General features: G+C 44.0%; 1 protein-coding gene across 3 annotated transcripts in view; it reads right to left on the reverse strand.

Annotated features, from left to right (window-relative positions):
- SKAP1 (src kinase associated phosphoprotein 1) overlaps positions 1-13,612 on the reverse strand; it is a 314,733-nt gene extending 301,121 nt beyond the window's left edge. For 2 of the 3 annotated variants that reach the window (XM_081838163.1, XM_081838161.1), the window contains exons 1-3: positions 13,356-13,430; positions 12,294-12,377; positions 9,829-9,893 (exon numbers count right to left, since the gene is read on the reverse strand). In XM_081838163.1, the coding sequence (XP_081694289.1) occupies positions 9,829-9,871 (43 nt within the window). In that variant the 5' untranslated portion in view covers positions 9,872-9,893; positions 12,294-12,377; positions 13,356-13,430. Of the gene's footprint in view, positions 1-9,828; positions 9,894-12,293; positions 12,378-13,355; positions 13,431-13,469 lie in introns of those variants that run through there. The other variant, XM_081838162.1, reaches the window with a different exon arrangement.
- Positions 13,613-19,600: the final 5,988 nt, after the last annotated feature.

Here is a 19,600-nt window from a genome sequence, read left to right on the forward strand (position 1 = left end):
TGGATTTTATGCCTCAAGCACAAAAATGCCTTGTGCCATCTTGTGTAAGGATGGTGAAGAATTGTATTCAGAAATGTCTGATTGACTTACTCTTTTTTTAATGAAAGGCAAGGGTCTGGGGCCCCTATTGGCCTCGGGCCCTGCAAAATATGATCTCTTCTACCCATCTGTCAGTGGCCCTGAAAGCTGGTTTCCATTTCCAACATTTCATCAACACTGTAACATGACTATGAAACACAGCAAGGTTAAAAAAAAAGGTAAAAGGTAAAGGACCCCTGGATGGTTATGTCCAGTCAAAGGCACCTATGGCGTTGCAGCACTCATCTTGTTTTCAAGCTGAAGGAACCGGTGTTTGTCAGCTGTGCTGGTAGGGGCTGGCTTGATTCTCAAATGTTCTCACTTAGTTGTACACAGATTTTACTCTAGACCACACAGCTGAGATAGGCAAAACCTGTTTTCCACTCCAGACACTGGAATAACTGTCCCAATGGTGACCAATGGTGACCCAATGGCATTCAGATTTACTTTCTCCTATATAAGTGAAGGGCTGCCATTCATTTCTATGGGAGAAAGCACAAGTCTGCACCTGGGGACAATATTGTAATGGGAACAGAACATGCCCACTGCCCCTGATGATTGGTGACAGAGACCTCATTGGGGCTGCAAAGATACATATTGTGCTCCAGAGGTTCCCTGCAGCATACAAATCCTCTCTCTATAACCACCCTGCTAATTATAATGGCAGGCATTCTACGGATATTTATGTTAATATTCATTTTTATATTGCACTATAGACCAGTGGTTCTCAAACCTTTCCCCACACCGACCACACATGAAAATTGCTGAGGGTCTTGGCAGACCGCTTAATGGTTTTTCTGCCTGTTGTAGCATCTGTAATGCACAGTGCGAGATCCTGTCATTATTTTTAACTGTTTTTTTATTGCTTGTTTTATTTATTATACATTGTATTTTATTGTATTACAATGTGAATTTCATAGAAATCAAATTGTAATACAATAAAACACAATATGAGAAACCCAAGCAACAATAGCATACAATAAAAAATCAATATGAATGTTTAATGCGCTGGATGTGCCGTCTCTCGTCTTCAACCACAAATCGACAGAGAACACTCCCAACCACCTGAATGAATCTTGTGGACCACTGGTGGTCTGAAGACCATAGTTTCGGAACCCTTAGTATAGACAACTAAATTTCTCCCTCAGAGCCCCTTTATAAGTATCTTTACAGGCATGTTAGCTATTATATTGCTCCTACTGTACGTTGGTTCAGATATAGGTTAAGACTTCTGCATACACATTAGGCTTCCTTACATATTTAAAAACCATGCAAGGGAGGCCTAGACCCTTTGGAAGTCTGCCACTTTTGTTTCATGAAAACATACCAGGAAGCTTCACCACACAGGTAGAAATCTTTTAAACTGAAATGAAAGAACCATGGAGAGAGTGGCAACTAAATTGTTAAAAGAGTGTGTACATAGGAGAGCCAGTGTGGTGTGGTGGTTAGAGTGTCGGACTATGACCTGGGAGATCAGAGTTCAAATCCCATGAAGCTCACTGGGTGACCTTGGACCAGTCATTGCCTAACCTACCTCACAACATTGATGTGGAGATTAAATAGGGAGGAAGAGAACCATGTACACCACCTTGAGCTCCTTGGAGCTTTAAAATCCTGACTAGAAACACAGCACTAAAGGAAGTCTGGATGAGCCCAATTTAGTTGCACTTAGATCCCATTGAAATGATGAGTTAAGTCCTATTAATTTCAGTACTAATTACTATATAGATGTGTGTATTTGTATATAATCATGCATATATTAGAACCGTGGAACATGTGTACTCTGTATCAATGGGGCCTCTTTTAAAGGACTCACCCTGTATATGTACATGTGTATGTATATATGTATGCATTTGAGTTCACTGCCCTCAGATCTCTATTCTAGTCTTATGAAGGATGAGCAGCACCAGAGGAACAAAGAGAACCCGAAAGAATCTGCCCTAAACAGATTAACCCACAGAATCTGTTCATTGGTATTACAGATTTTCAGTTCTGAGAATTTTTTTTTTTAAAAAGTTGGTTTTTGGCATTGGAGAGCTATTGGTAAGACGAACAGGCAGAATTTCAGTGTGAGGGTGTAATAGTTTTTAAAGGTCTGGTGACAAGTCTGATCCACACACCATGAAAGACCAGAGAACACAGATTTAAGCTTGTGACTATAAGCAAACAAAGGGGGGCAAACAGCACATGAATATGTGAGGAGCAAAAAGGGTAAGAAGGAATCGGGGGAGATGGGAACAGAGATACCAGCTATGGCTTTTGAGGGACAAAAGAAGCTGACATTGATCAGGTGTTGAAGGAAAAGAAGGTTAGGAAGAATGCCACAGACAGTAGGTAGAGATGAGACACAAGATAAGTTCTCCCACCGCCTTTTTATTCCCTCCCACTGACGGATGGCCCTCAGTTTAAAGCTGAGGAATTTATTGATTCTTTGCCTTTGCAGTCAGAATATGAGATGGAGCTGCACCTCCCTGTTCCCTTGGATGTCTTCAGCATCACGGCTCCTTTCTCCCAACATCTCCTCTAATGACTTTTTTATTGACAAGACTGAGTCTTAATGAGGAGGTCTGCTGTGTGTCGTAAAGGGCTGCAGGAAGGGATGCCTTTCTCACACCTGATACTAAGGGACACAGCCAGCCAGTGGCTGGCTCACAAGAGCATTTACTGGATGATGTGAGCACAGGTAGTAGGGAAGGAAAGGATCTGGAGAAGATCAGGTCAATAGGCCAATTCACCCAACTGCATTAGTGTAAGAGCTGCCCTTGGAGACAGTTTGGAAACTTCCTAGGCTCCATTTTAGGTGCTGCTATTGATGTGTAAACCTCTAAACCAGACTTCCCAACCTGGTGCCCTCCAGATGTTTGGGACTTCCACTCCCAGTATCTCTGACCACTGGCCATGTTGGCTACAGTTTATGGTAGCTGTAGTGCAAAGCATCTGGAGGATACCAGCAGGTTAGAGAAGACTATCCTAAATATCCTAAATAGTCTGGAATTTGGTTACAAAAGGGACAACTTTCAACCATATGAACCATATGAATCTGGATTTTAGGGTTGCTTCCAGACAGGCACATTATCTTGCGAATTCAGATCTGATTTTAGTGTGTGTGTGATTGCCACACGAGTGTCCAACACACTCCAGATTATTTTCAGTCATGACATTCATCCCTATTCCATCACTTGCCATCCATATGAGCTTGGTGTAATTTATCATGCTGTGTTTCTTCCCTTGCCCCTTAGTCACCACTCCCTGGCTCTCCACAATCCTTTTCTTGTTCTGGGTATGAACATAGGCATCTCAGTACCCATGTGCATTCACCTTTAAAACAGAATTCTCTAGAACTGCAAAAGCAAAAGTTTCCAGACTTAAGTTATGTTTCCAATGGGCAGAATGGAGTGCTGTAGTTGGAGGGGTCAGCAAGATTTTTAAAATGCAGAAATGCAGAAAAGTAATGCTGATGTCTTGAGCAAGAGTGATAAAGGGGTCTTGTGCTAGTCCTCTCTTTTAAAAAAAAACCAAACTTTTTTTAAATGAAAAGCATGATGTAGATACTGCATTGTGACATACACACTGTGTGGAGATCTCAAGAAAGCATCACCTACTGGTAACTGGGTTTTTGAAATTTAAATGTGCCTTCTGTAGGTAGGAAGCAATTGGTAGAAACAGGTCTGCTCATATTGTTTGGGTCTTCAGAAACAACTAGGTTGTGCTCAAGTGGGGAACAAACAGAACAAACAGATGGGTGAGGCAACAGGGGCCACCAACCGAATATAACCACAGATGCTTGATGGACCAATGGTATGATGTGGTATGAGGCAGCTTCTTATGTTGTCCCTAACCTATGCACTGAGGTCTATATGCAGCTCCTGGCCATTTTTACACAAGTAGCAAGGAAAGGGGGAAAGGAAGCAGGAGAGAGAGGAAGAAGAAGAGGAAGAGGAAGAGGAAGAGGAGTGACAGTCAGAAAGGGAGGTGTCCCACCTCCCTTTGGCCCTGGTCTCACCCATTATTGGCTCTGACTCCAACCTCACCCACCACCAGTATGTGTCCACTGATAACTTGCTCCCAAAGGAATGTGACCCTTGGCATTAAAAAGTTATCTGTCCTACTCTGCAGGATCAGACCCAAGCTGGTGTATGAAGATAGTTCACTTCTAACAAGCCATGTTATTAGAGAAAAGCGCCAAGTGTGGCAGCGGAAAGAAGTTACAGCCCAGAGCCAGGCAGGCACCCAGCACAAATCCTGACAAAGGACAGGAGTTACTGAGCAGTCAGTATTAACAACCAGGTTGTCAATCTAAGAAGAATTAGGAGCAGTAGCCAAGAAATGAAAGCAGCACATGGCTGGAGGTAACACTGGAGTGAACTGAGGGCATGTTGCAGATATTCAGCAAGATGCCCTCAGTGGGCTCTTCCCTCTATGAGACTGCCACTTCTGCCCTTTCATTTGTTCTCTTCCCCTCTGGATCCAATCTACACAACTGCCCACACAGAGAGTGCAAGACAACTGGAGGATGATGTTCCATCCCCTCACTCTTGTCCCGACTTTGAGAGGACAGGTGAACAGAGAGAAACAGGAAAGAAGAGAATGAATGGGGTAACGAGGCCCTGGGAGCCAGCAGTGACGTCCCAGATGGGTGTGGACTTTAGTAGCTGTCCCAAAATACCATGTCTTGATGCTGGCCCTGGCTCAGACAAAGGTCTGTAGCTTAACCTAGAACAAGCCTGGTGAACCCTTTTTTCAGCCTGAGAGTTGCATTTCCTTCTGAGGATACATTCCAGCCAGGAAAAAACACTCAGAGGGTGTGACATGGGGTGGCTGGCCTGAGAATAGAGGGCGTTGCCCTCAAGGGCCAGATAGAGAGGCTTGGAGGATCACAGTCTCTGTGATGATTTTCAAGACCAGTTTGGCCACTGTGGGCTGCTAGTCCTAATTCTGGTATATCAACACTTTTCCCTTGGCAAAATGGTTAGGTGAAGCTTCTGTTATGTGGCCAGATCCAGATTTGGCATGGGAGCAACCTGGAGAAAATGCTCGCAGTGGATTCCCCTCCTATCACTGTCAACACTGCCCATTCAGTTACCTTCTCCCTCTATGCCTCACTCACACCACTACTGATGATAATGATGATGATGGTTTTGATAGATGACAAAGCAAGGCAGGTGGAGGCTCCAGTTCCTTCTCTTTGCTCTTGTCACTGCTCACGTATGTGGAGAAAGCTGGTGCACAGGCAGCAATGGCAAGAAAGAAGAACAGAGCCAGAAAACCCTGGTGCTCCAAGGTGACCCCATTGTTGGTGTGTGGACCTTGGCAGGTGCTGGACACTGCTGACCATTGACACCAGTCCTGGACAGAACAAAAATGTCTAAATAGTGTACTGTTGGCCAACTGCCACCAAAGCCCATATTAATATGCAATGAGCTCTGGGTTGCACAAAGAAAAACTGAAATGAAATTTCCCAAGCATTTTCAAAACTTAAAACCTGAGGGACACTTTAAAAACAAAATTTAAGGTTGGAGATGGGGGGGGTGGTTACAGAGAGGGTATCCATCTCACTTTTGCCTCTGCTAAAGCAGATTGTGCAGGGTTTGGTTTTGTTTCAGAGCCAAACTACACATTGCACTGCAGCTGTCTGTAATGAGAACCCTATGGCCCCTTCAGCAAGGCAATGCCTTCTGGGAAGGAACACTCTTCAGTGTAGAAGAGGAAAAAAGGAATGGCAGGCTTCATCCTTCCCCTGCCAGGTAGTTTCCCACTGAAGCCTCCTTCTCCCTAGTTGCTTCCCTCTGCCTGATTTTTGCAAGATCAGTTGGAAACACTAGTCGGGGTAACAGGCTGTCAGTGTCTGGGCTAAATACCCCTTCTTCCTCCTCCCTATGTTGCTGCTAGAGAACATCCTCTCCAGGGAAGGGACTTTTGGGCTAATATTATACTTGGCTGTAATGTGGGGTTTGACTCTTAACCTGCAAATGCTGCTTGACCAGAGATGAGAAAAAAACAAAACAAGTGTGCACATGTGTACACAAGGGAGGGGGAACCTATGTCCTTCCAGATGTTACTAGGATCCATCTCCCCTCATCCCTGGAGATTCTGAGGCTAGTGGGAGTTAAGAGTCCAAGAACATCCAGAATGCCACCCCTGGTATACACTATGGGAAACCAAGCCTTTCTCAAATTTTCTTCAGTTCTCTTAAAAAAAACATGGTCTATATTATTCTCACTAAGCACATTCTTTCCCTCAAGGAATTCTGGGCACTGTAGTTTTACCGCTCATAGAATTTTAATTTCCAGCAACCCTTAAATACAGTGCCCAGAATTCTCTGAGGGGAAAAATGTGTTTTAAATGCATAGTGTGTATGTAGCCACACTTATCTGGGAGTAAGAGTCACTGAAATCAGTGGGACTTACTTCTAAGTAGACCTGTATAGGATTGTTTTGTTAAAGTTTAATACAAAACTGCTTTCCAACTTCATGCAGCACTTACATGTTCACTGTCCAACTTCAGCACAATAAAAAAACATTACTACGCCTACTTTGTGTTTAAATAAATTAAGTGCCCTATGTCAACAAATCATTCAGCACACTATTCATTTTAACAATCTGTAAAAATGCACCACTCTTCTGTTCTGTTTCCTTTATGGAGTCCTTCCATTCCAAGACACTTTTATGGCATATTGCTTGATTTAATTAAAAGCACTGGAAGCATTTAAACCAGTTTATTTCCCTCACAACCACCTCGGCCTGTAACCTAATGCTACATGGCAACTTCTTTTAAAAAAAAAATACCTTAATTGGCTCCAGGTTTCTGTCTCAGTTGTATTTTATAGCAAGTGGCCCCATGTTAGTCCTGTGATGGAAATATTTGAGACACCAAGTTTGAAGGTTTAAGCAGGCCTGTCTTTACTTTGTGGTTCTAAACAATGGATAGAAATCATTATTGCTATAAACAAGTCAATGGCCATATATAACCCTTTTCTTTAAAAGAAGGGCATTTGATGTGTTAGATTATACTGCCAGAGTTATGAGATATAAAAAGTAACTACAACAAAATCCTCCTATAATACACTGCTTTTAACAATTCAGGCTGCAATCCTATGTGCATTTTCCTGGCAGTAAGCCCCATGGAACACTGGGGAACCTACTGTACTGTATATAGGATTGTGCTCTTAGTCCTCAATAAATCAAAAACTGACATTTAAACTTGTGCTTTTCCCTGAAATATCTCCAACACATTCAAAATCTGATATGAAATCTCTCCCCAGGGCTTTCCAGCTAATTACCTTTAGTATCCATGAAGATCCAAAGATCTTTCCAGGAATTTAAAATCCTTCCAAGTTGTGGAACTCCCTCCCCACAGAGGTGAGTCTGGCACCTTCACTACTCAGTTTTTGTCACATGCTGAAGACACATCTCTTTCTTTACCTTGGCGTATGACACTGTTTGTAGGACCCACCCTACAAACTGTTTGTAGGACCCACCCTGGGATTGTAATTTGTTTTAAACTGTTTTTAACACTGTGTTTTTAAGGGCTGTGACCTGCCCTTGGACCTTAGGGTGAAGGGCAGGTAATAAATCAAAACAACAACAACAACTCTCAATACTTTTGCCATTCAGTACTAAATTAAGAGAACCTTAGGCCCTTGATGAGGCTGGCTCATGGTGCCTTCCCTACCTTCTCAAAAATGCCCTTAAGTCCTTAGGTTTCTGCCATCTCTTCCCCGTCCGCATCATTAGCTGGTGCCTCAATTATAAATAAGATCGTATGGATAAACATTTTCTTTGCAATACTCAGTGGATAAGTTTTACACGATGCCTTTCCCTCTTGTGTCTGTGACATACCACCTGAGTTGTCTGATACAAACCTGTTCTACAGACACCTTGGTGCAATGAGTCTTGTGTGCTCTTTATACAGTGGTACCTCGGGTTAAGTACTTAATTCGTTCAGGAGGTCCGTTCTTAACCTGAAACTGTTCTTAACCTGAAGCACCACTTTAGCTAATGGGGCCTCCTGCTGCTGCCACGCCGCCGAAGCACGATTTCTGTTCTCATCCTGAAGCAAAGTTCTTAACCCGAGGTAATATTTCTGGGTTAACGGAGTCTGTAACCTGAAGCGTATGTAACCTGAGGTACCACTGTACTGGCTTCCAACAGACTATGGTTAGGGTGATGAGGATGAATGTGTGGAAGCGAGTATGCAAGAGAAACTCATTGAGATAGAGGAGCAGATATTTGGAAGGCTTGTTGATCATTTCATTCCTTTTTAGTATACTGAGTCTTAACAAAAGGACCCATATCCAACTGAATACTGAATGAATACCCACCCACACCCCAGTGAACAAAATCAATGGGTAACACCTGTGCGTTAGTCATTATTGCAGAAACCGACATAAAAGGCCATAGAGATAGCAACAGGGATTACCTAAAACAAAATAAGGAGATGGATTTGTTTGCAAGTACAGAACAGAATTCAGCCTGTTCTTGCTGCAGCCTCAATGCAAGCACTGTGATGTGTGTGTATATATAAACACAGGGCACTCCAGGTGTGCAATAATAGAAACCACTGTGTATGTATGAGAGGATGAAATCAGTTTGAAAAACACCAGCTTTTCTTTGGGTTATGCATCAACATCCCAGCGGATAATTTATAGAATGCCAGAGTTCTGAGATTACCTCTAATTTATCTCTTAACTAAGTTTCTGTTGGCATCCCAAGAGCGTCGCACAGACAGCAAAGTTAAAGCACTACAATTTATATAAGCCCATATATAATTGAGTAATAAGAAATGGAAAACCACATCCATATGAGTGAGATAAAATAAACGTAAGGAATGCATTTGGTAAATTTATAACAGTGATATGAAGATCTGATAAATACAAAAAGCAAAGGATTATTCAGTCAAAGCCAAGGCTGCAATCTGAGTCATGCTTATTTGGCAGTACGTCCCATAAAATCAATGAGCTATGCAACTGATTCCAGCTTTTGTTCTTAATCACTGTTGATATGGTTTAATCGAAGTTGCTGAGTTTATGTAATTGGTTTTATTTCTTTTTATAAGCTGCTTTCTGTTTTTTGAATGAGAAAGAAAAAAGGCACATCCACACTACAGATTTATTTTGATTCAATAGTCATTGCTTCCTCCCAAGGAACTCTGGAATTATAGTTTATGGATGGATGGGAGCACTGCAATGATTTTTAAAAGAATTTTCAGCATGTCACCGGGCTTTCATTCCCAACTTTTTCTAGAAAAGACATAACAATTGAAGTAGGACTGGCTCCACCATTAGGCAGAATGGGACAAAAAACAGGAGAAAAAGCAGCCCCACCACACAGTGGTTTCTCCTGAGCCCCCAGCCATACACTGGCGTACCCTACCCCATTCCCAATATTGAAGTAAGATTCAATAACCAGGCCAGTCAGCTTCTGTACACAGAACAAGGATGGGAGGCATCTTATCATTTGTCTCTGGCAGCAAAATCTTCAGCCAGACCTGAGTTAAAGTTATATAATACAACCTATCCAAGTTGGTAGTATAGGTAGGGTCAGAAAAGGTGGGATAGTGGCATCGGCTATTGTTCTCCTTACACAGGAATAAAAATGTGTTTATAAGGAGAAAATTGCACTAAATTGCTAAAGAATTTTCATGAGAATTTTAATTGATTGATTGGCAAATTGCTGCAGAAATGTGGAGAATTTAAGATTGGATAAATGAGAAACTGAGAAAACTGAAACTGACAAATTCTTCCATCCTTACCTTGTGTCCTCCAGATGTTGGACTCATCAGCTCCAGCCAGCATGGCCAATGTAGTCCAGCAACTTCTGGAAGACCACAGATTCATTAACACCAGCCTAGAGACTATATTTTACTATCATGAATAAAAGTTCCTGACTAGTGGCCATAACTGCATCTTTTGAAAGTGAATTCCACAATTCTTCATTGTTATAAGCTGTTAATTATGTATGCGGACAACATCTCCTCCCGTTCCAAATTGAACAAGTAAGTCAATGACAGAAACACTATAGGTCCTTCCTATACCAGTTGAATTTCCCTTGATTGCATTCTCTCTTTGCTGTTATCAGAAACAGACTATCCTGGGGAAAAAATGGAAGGCAAGCAGTTGGCTGTCAAGTGATCTCTGTGAGTAGCTGACATGGCATTCAACAGCCCAGCTAACCAAGTCTGTGGTGTGTATATCCATCTCCTCAAGCCTGCCTCCCGTTGACATTTGTCAACATTTGTAATGGGTGCTGCTTGGAATTTAAATACAGTGGTACCTCGGGTTACATACACTTCAGGTTACATATGCTTCAGGTTACAGACTCCACTAACCCAGAAATAGTGCTTCAGGTTAAGAACTTTGCTTCAGGATGAGAACAGAAATCGTGGTCCGGCGGTGTGGCGGCAGCAGGAGGCCCCATTAGCTAAAGTGGTGCTTCAGGTTAAGAACAGACCTCTGGAAAGAATTAAGTACTTAACCCGAGGTACTACTGTACACCACCAACAAGACCAGACCAAGACATTGTAGTGCCAATTGGCTGCAATCCTATATCCACTCACCGGGAAGTAAGCTCCAATGAAATCAATGAGATTTAGGATTTTGTTGCAAATGCCTGACTGTACCTCAAATTTACATTATGTTTATGCTAGCATTGCAATCATGTGTTCCCCTAAAGAATCCTGGGAACTATAGTTTGTAGGAGATTCTAAGAGTGATGTGACACGATATTCCTAGTCACTTCCTTTGGTCTAATTGAACTACCAGCTCCAAGATTCCGGGTCTTAATGGGAGATGGAGTTCAACGAGTTCCCCAGCTCTAAGGTTGCCATATTTTAGGATGACCCCAAAATTATTGAGCTTCTTTTAAACAAACCCCAAAGGATGTCACTTCCACCTTTGAAATCACTGTAATGTCTGGGAAATCATCATGTAGCTATTCACAGAACAGTGGATTCACACATCCTTAGGTCTGGCCCCAGCAGTCAGCCAAGTCAGGCTCTGGCCAAGGGCCCCAGGGACTTGGAAGGGCCATTAACCAGCCTAACACAGTTGTGCTGCCATTCATCACTCTCCCCACTGGGCCCATGGATGCTTTTCAGTGGCAGGAGTTGCTGAAGCTTTTGAATGGGTGCCGCAGCACATCTCTCATCTATGGCAACTAGCATGGCCAGTGGTCAGGAAGAGATGGTCCCTCTGACAGCAGCAGGGATGGGGAACCTGGACTGCAACTCCCATGTCTCTGAGTATGTTTTATTATTCATTTCAACCATTTATAAATCACTTAAGACAGTAGCCTAAGCTGCACAGAGGTCCACAGGCTACCTGCACCCTGCTCTACAAAAATTAAAAAGAGGAAGAAGTAGGTTGCATTAGTATACGTGACTATGGGTTAAACTTCCTCTGTAATCTGGAAAGATTCCGAAGTCCCTTTATTACGACCAACTTAAATGTCAGAAAACTAAACAAGCTTGTAGTTCCACCCAAACTCTTCATTGGGCTGGATGTCAGGCAAAGTGCCAGAGGGGTGAGGGGGAACAGCTAGCCTGGTACTGAAACCTAAATGTCAAAATTGGTATTTAAAAAATCATTTTTGCTGTATAATGTTAGAAAATGTGTGGCTATGAGGGCATAGCTATGGGAATTGTGATGATGAGGGCCTACACTTCAGAATTTGCCACCACACCAATGCCTAGTCTGATGTTGGGATTCTTTCCCAGCCAGTCTGGGGCTACAGTCACACCATACATTTTGAGCACCATGATGGCATTTTAAACAGTCTCAGCTTCCCCCAAAGTATTTTTGGAATTGTGGTTTATTAAGGGTGCTGAAAGTTGTTAAGAGATCCCTATTCCCCTCATTGAGCTACAATTTCCAGAGTGCTCTGTGAAAAGGGATTGATTTTTAAACTACTCTGATCACTGTAGCTCTGTGAGGAGAACAGTATTCTCCTAACAACTCTCAATACCCCCAATAAACTACAACTCCCAGCATTCTTCAGGAAAAACTATGACAACTATTTCAAGTAGTATCATAGGGCTTGAAATGTTTGGTGTTAATGTGTCTTGAATTAAGGAAAGGACAAAGAAGCCCAAAGTTGCCTGAGCGTATGTGGAACTTCCCAAAGAGACACAGCTCTGAAGGAAATTAGCTCTGAAGCAGTTAATTTCCCTGGCTCCCAAACTGATAAGCAGCGGGAACGTCAGCGTGAAAATGAACTTGCCTTGTTCGCTGGGGTTCGAAGACAGCGGAACTCAATCAACAACGGGCCACACGGTTCAAAGCCGCAATTCATCCCTCTGCGCCTCTGAAAAATGGGAGGTGACAGTTCATTTTGCCAGTGACAGTCTGTCGGTCTCGCTCAGTGCTTCTCCCCCGTCGACTGAACGGCGGAGGTAAAGTGCCGGCTCTCTGGCACCCTCACTTTGTATTCCACTCAGATGAACAGGACAGTGTGAGATCAAAGGTGGAAAAAATCTCCCCACGGCCATCCACCTGGTATTTTGCCTCCCACCCAATCTTTTCCCCACCAATTCCTTTGTACAAAGGACCCCTGAGCCTCATGCTCTCTCGGGGGAGCCGTTCTGCTGCTCCCTGTTTTCTGTACACCCTGATCAGAGGTGCGAAAGGAGGTGCAGCCACACAAATAAGAAGAGCCTTAGCAGTGGGGGAGAGCAATGGGGAATTCTCTTTCTCAGCAGATCCGCTCCGAGGCCTGGGGAGGCCCAAGAGACTTCTGGGTTTGGGGGGCCCTAGGCATAATAAAGGCAGCCACAGAAAAGTGATGACACTCAAAAACAATATGAGGCACCAAAAAGAAGAGTGAAACAGCATTTGGTTTTTTATTTTGATTTAACAAATGCTTTTCTAGCCTTTTTCTATGCAAATACACTGGCTACTGAGGGGGGAAATCTTGCCTTCATGCTGCATCACAGCTGATATCAGTTAACAAAAAAGTATTTTACCAAATCGTGTGCCTTAGTTGCTTACATTTGCAGCTCTCGAGTTGAGAGAGTGCGTCACCATTTGATCCGATGAACATAAAAAAGATGAGGCAAAACTCATCAAATGCCAAAGAATTAACAAGTGTCTAAATCTGAGGCTCCTTCAAGCTTCAGGCCTTCCTGCCCCGCAGCCCTACTGAACCCGGGCCCTGCTTCTAAGCAATTTCCATCTCTCCCTCCGCCCCCATGTATCCTTTTATTGCTGTCTTTTTTTTCAAATAGCAGACTCCATTATAAATCAGGGAACACAGAATCATGTTGTACATGAATGCTGCAGATACCTTAATAAGACAATTTTCGGCATGGAGGCCACATTCCCTCATGTGGAACTTTCCAGAGACAGCAGCGGGTGTAGCCTGAGGCAAAAGTGGGGAGAGCAATGGTGTGACTTTTACCTTTGTGCAGCAGGCTATGTATTTCAGCATCACAAGCGCCAGACATTTTTACACACACACGCAAACCACCATCAGGGAAGCAGGGGCCATTGGCAAGAGTACAAGGAATCTCTTTCAAGTCAAGCAAAATCATTTGCGGAGAGTGCAGAGCAAGGCCAATGAGAGATGCGGCCAGAGCAGAAGGCATGGCCCACAAGACCACCCCCACAAGACCTGTGGTTCTCCAACCCCTGCCTTCAGGTAAAAGGACTAAATTAACCACTTTACGACCTACGGGTTTGAACTCCAATTTCCAGTATTTATTCCATTGAGATTGTAATAGTTACCGTATTTTTCGCTCTATAACACGCACCCGACCATAACATGCACGTAGTTTTTAGAGGAGGAAAATCCGTAGGCATGCCACCCGTAGGCATTCCCTCCATAACACGCACAAACATTTCCCCTTACTTTCTAGGAGGAAAAAAGTGAGTGTTATGGTGCAAAAAATACGGTATTTCAACAGTGCAAGCTTAACCTGTCTACCCAAGGATAAGTCCCACTGCGATCAGTGGGTTTTTCTTCCAGCCAAGTGTGTGTGTAAAAGCCTAAAGCTTAACTGCAATCCCACATGTCTTCTCTGAAGTAATCTCAGTTGAGTTTAATGGAGGCCTACTCTCAGTTCAGTGCGTACACAAATGCACTGCACAGGAGAATGTTCTATTGAACTCAATGGGAATGACTTGTGAGTAAATGGGCAGGATCAGGCTGCTAAAAGTACTTTGCTTTTGGCTAGGTTGTATGTTAAGAGATTACCTTCATGTCAGCGCATTTGGAAATTTTTTGAAATGCATTACATTCTAGAAACATAAATATATTAATCTTGGTATTTGCAATTCTGAGATAAAGAAGGGAAAATGCACCCTGTAATGACATAATTATCAGTTACTCTGCCCCATTAGGAAATAAAAGACCATTTTACAAGAAAGAAGCCCTACAGCCAATACTGCCCGTGGGACAATAGCATACTCTTGAGATGGTGAATAGCAGGCTTCCGCCAAAAAAATATAAAATAAAAAAGCTCTAAGCCCTAGAACAGGGATGGTGGACCTGTGGCCCTCCATATGTTGCTAGATTACAGCTCCCATCATCCCTAGCCTGCAAAGCTAGTCGTCAGGGATTGTGGGAACTGTAGTACAACAAACATTTGGAGGTCCATAGGTTCCTCATCCCTACCTAAGAGTAGGGTGATGTTCTTTCCTTCACCTGTCTGACCGTTCTGAATGGGGGCATGTATAGAAGAAGCAATAACCACAAAAGTGTGCTTGCAAAACTTTTGATTTTTACCACTGGATGGTCAGATTCTACAAAGTTTATTTTAATTAGCTATCAAAAGAAATGAGCCCCCTTTGCCCAATGCTCTCTTTGAACTGAAGTGCTTCTCTTAAATGCCAACTCGGGAGCCCAGTGAAAAAAACTGAACAGAAAAGCAAGAAGGGGGAAATTGATAGATTGCATATATTTCAAAACAAATCAGAAGGAAGTTGGCGTTTAAACCAGTAGACCTCTGCACATAATCAAGGTTAAGATCAGAGACTTCTTTGGACGCCACTTGAACATGTGGGCTCTTGGTTCCTCCGATCACTATTTTTAAATCACTATTTCACAGGTGGAGAACCTGTGGCCTTCTAGATCAGTGTTTCCCAACCTTGGGCCTCCAGCTGTTTTTGAACTACAACTCCCATCATCCCTGACTAGCAAGACCAGTGGCAAGGGATGATGGGAATTGTAGTCCAAAAACAGCTGGAGGCCCAAGGTTGGGAAACACTGTTCTAGATGTTGTTGGACCTCACCTCCCATTAGCCCCAGCTAGCATGACCAATGGTCAGGGATGGTGAGAACTGGAATCCCACAACATCTGGAGGCATTGGTGGCCGATGCTCATTGGGACTAGTAAGGCATGGAGTCCAAAATTGCCGTATTTTTTGCTGTATAAGACTCACTTTATGTGTGCGTCTTATGGAGCGAATGCAGGCTGCGCAGCTATCCCAGAAGCCAGAACAGCAAGAGGGATTGCTGCTTTCACTGCACAGCGATCCCTCTTGCTGTTGTGGCTTCTGAGATTCAGAATATTTTTTTTCTTGTTTTCCTCCTCCGAAAACTAGGTGCGTCTTGTGGTCTGGTGCGTCTTATAGAGCAAAAAATACGGTAAGTGGAATCAGACCCAATGATAGACAAATCCAACAAATTATTGTTTTGTCCTCATCCTCCTATTCATAGGCGCCGACTCCATGGGGCCTGAGGGGGCCCGAGCCCCCTCAAAAATTCGTTTGGGGGGGCTCCGCCCCCCCAATAATTTAAGAAAATTATTAGTTATATTATGCTTTGTAAAATCACAAAATTATGTTGGTATTTTTTATTTTCCTTGTTTGACGATAGTTACCTTTTAAAATACATTCAGTAATGAGTTAAAACAAAGCCACTCCCGATCTAGAGAGGGGGTGGGGTTGCGGGCTCTCGACCCATCAACAATCTCGCGGGGCTGGCGTCAGCCCCGCGAGAAGCGGGGATTCCCCCTAGCTCATTAATATTCACCGCCCACGGCGGCAGCCAATCGGCTGCCGCAAAGGGCGGGCCCTCACAGGTTCACTTAAGGTCGGGGCAGCCCGGGGCTCGCCCCTTTCGTTCCCCCAGCAGCAGCGGTTTGGAGGTCTTGGGCCCCCCCAATATTTTTTATAAGTCGGTATGGGCCCCCGCCCCCCCAATATTTTTTATAAGTCGGCGCCCCTGCTCCTATTTGCTGACTTTCACAATACTGAGACTTAAGTAAACTGAGGGCAGACAAGGATTGGTGAGGCAATGCCCCATATGCCCTAATGGACCAGCCTCCACTGTCTGGAGGCTCATGGGTTCCGCATCCTTTCTTTACTGTCCTCCAAGTGTTTTTCTGTGGGTATGTAGTGTGGTATCTGGTGTTGAATTCTTTTGAAATTTGGCACAGTAAGATAATTTAAAATAAAACAAACCTCATAGGTCAAGTTGCATTGATGAATCCTAAGTTAATAATGAATTGAATTGCCAGATTCAATCCATTTATGCCTTATTCCCCCACCCCCCAGCTCCAACAACGTATGTAAGTAGGAATACAGAAAACAATGAATTAGGTTGGATAATATATATTCAGTTTCACATGAGCAAATTCATATTGGAAGAATGTAGTTGCTGAGATCCACTCCACCCCAAATTTATTTTGTCTCTAGTGTAGTTCGCTGAAAGCGGAAGACTTGGCAGGTTTTATTATTGCCACGCCATGCATATACAAAAAGCTTTATGAACAAGCATATGCAAAAATAATAGGTCTCTGCCCCAAGGAACTTACAATATTGTAAGAGTGGCAGGAAACAATGGAAGGAGAGAAGGGATGAGAGAAGTACGGATAACATACCAGGGAAGGAGGAGAGGGTGGATCAGGCAAGGTGCAAGTGCCGGGCAGTAGCTTCCTTTAGTTTACGAGGGAAACACTTTCCCTTGTAAACTGAGCAGGTCAATCCCATAAAGGATTGAAGGGAGGGGGAGCAGCCAGGTCCTCCAGATCTGATTTTATAAAATTGGCATTGTGAGGAGGCAGCTGTAAACCCAGACAGATGGAGTATAGCTGGAATGGTTATTATATTTTCAAGCTCTTGCATGCTGACAAGTGGGCCCAATGGGGGTCCGTGGTGGAATTAGTGTATGAAAAGGCAGCAGAGAAGACAGCTCTAAAAGATGGACTGGCAGCTCTGCTCTGAGCTGAGCCATCTTGAAGATAACAGGTTGTCAGTCACCAAGAGCTGCTTATACATACATGCCGCATTACTGAACTCCCACTACCAAGAGAATTAAACCTGTCTACACACACACAAGCAGCTCCAGTGCTCTGATTACATTTACAGAGGTTGCGACCTGCACTTCTGTCTCTATGGAAACCCCTTGCACTGCCAACATGGAGTCAGAGTTGTTTCACCATGGGTGGCTGATATTTAAAGGTAAAGAGACTCTGCCAACTTGGCTGAGCAGCTGAAAGAAACCACATACTGCTCTTTTTCATACTTTCAGGCCTTCTTAGCTAATGATTAAGAGAATGGGATAAAGATAGGTAAAGCGAGCAATCACAGAATCAAAGAGTTGTAAGAGAAACAAAAGTAGTCTTTGGGATTATCTGCAAACCTGCAGTGTGGAGTAGTGTCTAGAGTTTCAGATCAGGGCTGCGTACATACCATGTATTTAAAGCCTGCTACTTCCTCCAAATAATCCAGGGAGTTGCCAATTGTAGCTCTATGAGGGGTAAACTACAGTTCCCAGAATTCTTTGGGGGAGTGTATGATGTCTATGTAGTCTAGGATTGAGGAGCCCAGGGCCAAATACAGTGGTGCCCCGCAAGACGAATGCCTTGCAAGACAAAAAACCCGCTAGACGAAAGGGTTTTCCGTTTTTCGAGGCGCTTCGCAAGACGAATTTCCCTATGGGCTTGCTTCGCAAGACGAAAACGTCTTGCGAGTCTTGTGAGTTTTTTCCCTTTTTTCCCCTTTTTCTAAGCCGCTAGGCCGCTAATAGCCGCTAAGCCGCTAATAGCCACTAAGCCGCTAATAGCGCTAATCCGCTAAGCCACTAATAGGGATGCTTCGCAAGATGAAAAAATCGCTAGAGGAAGAGACTCGCAGAACGGATTATTTTCGTCTTGCGAGGCACCACTGTACACAGAAAGCCATGTGACTTTTAGCTAGTCAAGGTTTGTAAGCCTAGTCTACAAATATATGAGAACCCTGGAGGAAATTTGGGGTGTAAATGCAATAAATATATATAGTGTGATCTTGGCATAAAAAATCAGCAGCATCTCTATCAGCCCTATTCAGATTACCTTGAGAAGCACAGATAGCAGGTGATGGGGGAAATTCTGGAGATGCACAGCCAGTCAGAGTGAACAAAACTGGACTAGATAGATCAATGGTCTGACCTGATATAAGCATACCAGTTTTACAACTGGTCAACCCATGCGTACTAGGTCTGGGCGATCTATCGAGGAAGCCTGGGCTAGGCAATATCTGATTTTCAACATCTTGATAACTCACCAGCTAAACACTGCAATGTTATCAGCAGCTAAACCTCACAATATCACCAGCTAAACATTGCAATATTATCACTAGCTAAAAATTGCAATCTACCACAATGTCTGAAATAAGGATGGAACTAAACAGAGGTGAACAGGACAATGTCATCACACACTCAGTTTCATCAACAGGCAAGTCAAAATGCATCCCAACAGAACTTTTGGTTTCGGGCTTGGCTACCAAATGGTGGCATTCAAGACAATCCAATACTGTATATGGCAATGAGTCATAGTGAATACAAATAATCTGGGACTGCCAGACCACCAGCCGGTCTGTTAGGAGGCAGAGGCAGCAGTGGCAGAAACAGCTTGCCATGACCGCGGTACATGTCGGCAGTAGCGGCGACAACCTGCAAGGCCTTGCGGTGGCAGATCAATCAGTGGTGGTCAGCAAGTCCTTGTGGAGGCAACGGGAGGGGGCAGCAGTAGCAGCAGCAGCCAGCAGGGCCTTGCGACAGCAGCACAAACAGTGGCAGCCTGCAAGGCCTTGCGGCGGTGATAGAGAGTGACGGTAGCAGCAGCAGCCTGTGAGGACTCACAGCAGCGGTGGGAGGTGGCAACAGTAGTGGCCTGTGAGGCCTCGTGGTGACAACAGAAAGTGGTGGCAGCAATGGCAGTGGCCTGCAAGGCCTTGCAGCAGCGGCACAAAGTGGCAGCAGTAAAGGCATTGACCTGAGAGGCCTTGCAGTGGCGATAGGATTTGGCAGCAGAAGCGGCGGTGGCCTGCAAGTCCTTGCGGCAGAGGCCTGCGGGGACTCACAGCAGTGACAGGAGGTGATGGCAGTAGCCACATGCTGCAAGGCCTTCTGGCGGAGGTCAAAATGTTCTCCACCCATCCATTATAGCTCCTGAGGGCTCTTCCACTTTTTATCCAGGTTACCTGCTCTTCCTACCTTCCCTTCCTACCAATAGCACATATTTCCTCCCATTACAGTAATTCCTGTGTAAAGCCTTCCTTCTCCACAAAGCTGACCTGCTGCCCTAATAGTGTTTTTGATCAGCATCC

Source organism: Podarcis erhardii (genome assembly GCF_964252035.2).
Source record: "Podarcis erhardii genome assembly, chromosome: 13".
NCBI lineage: Eukaryota > Metazoa > Chordata > Lepidosauria > Squamata > Lacertidae > Podarcis > Podarcis erhardii.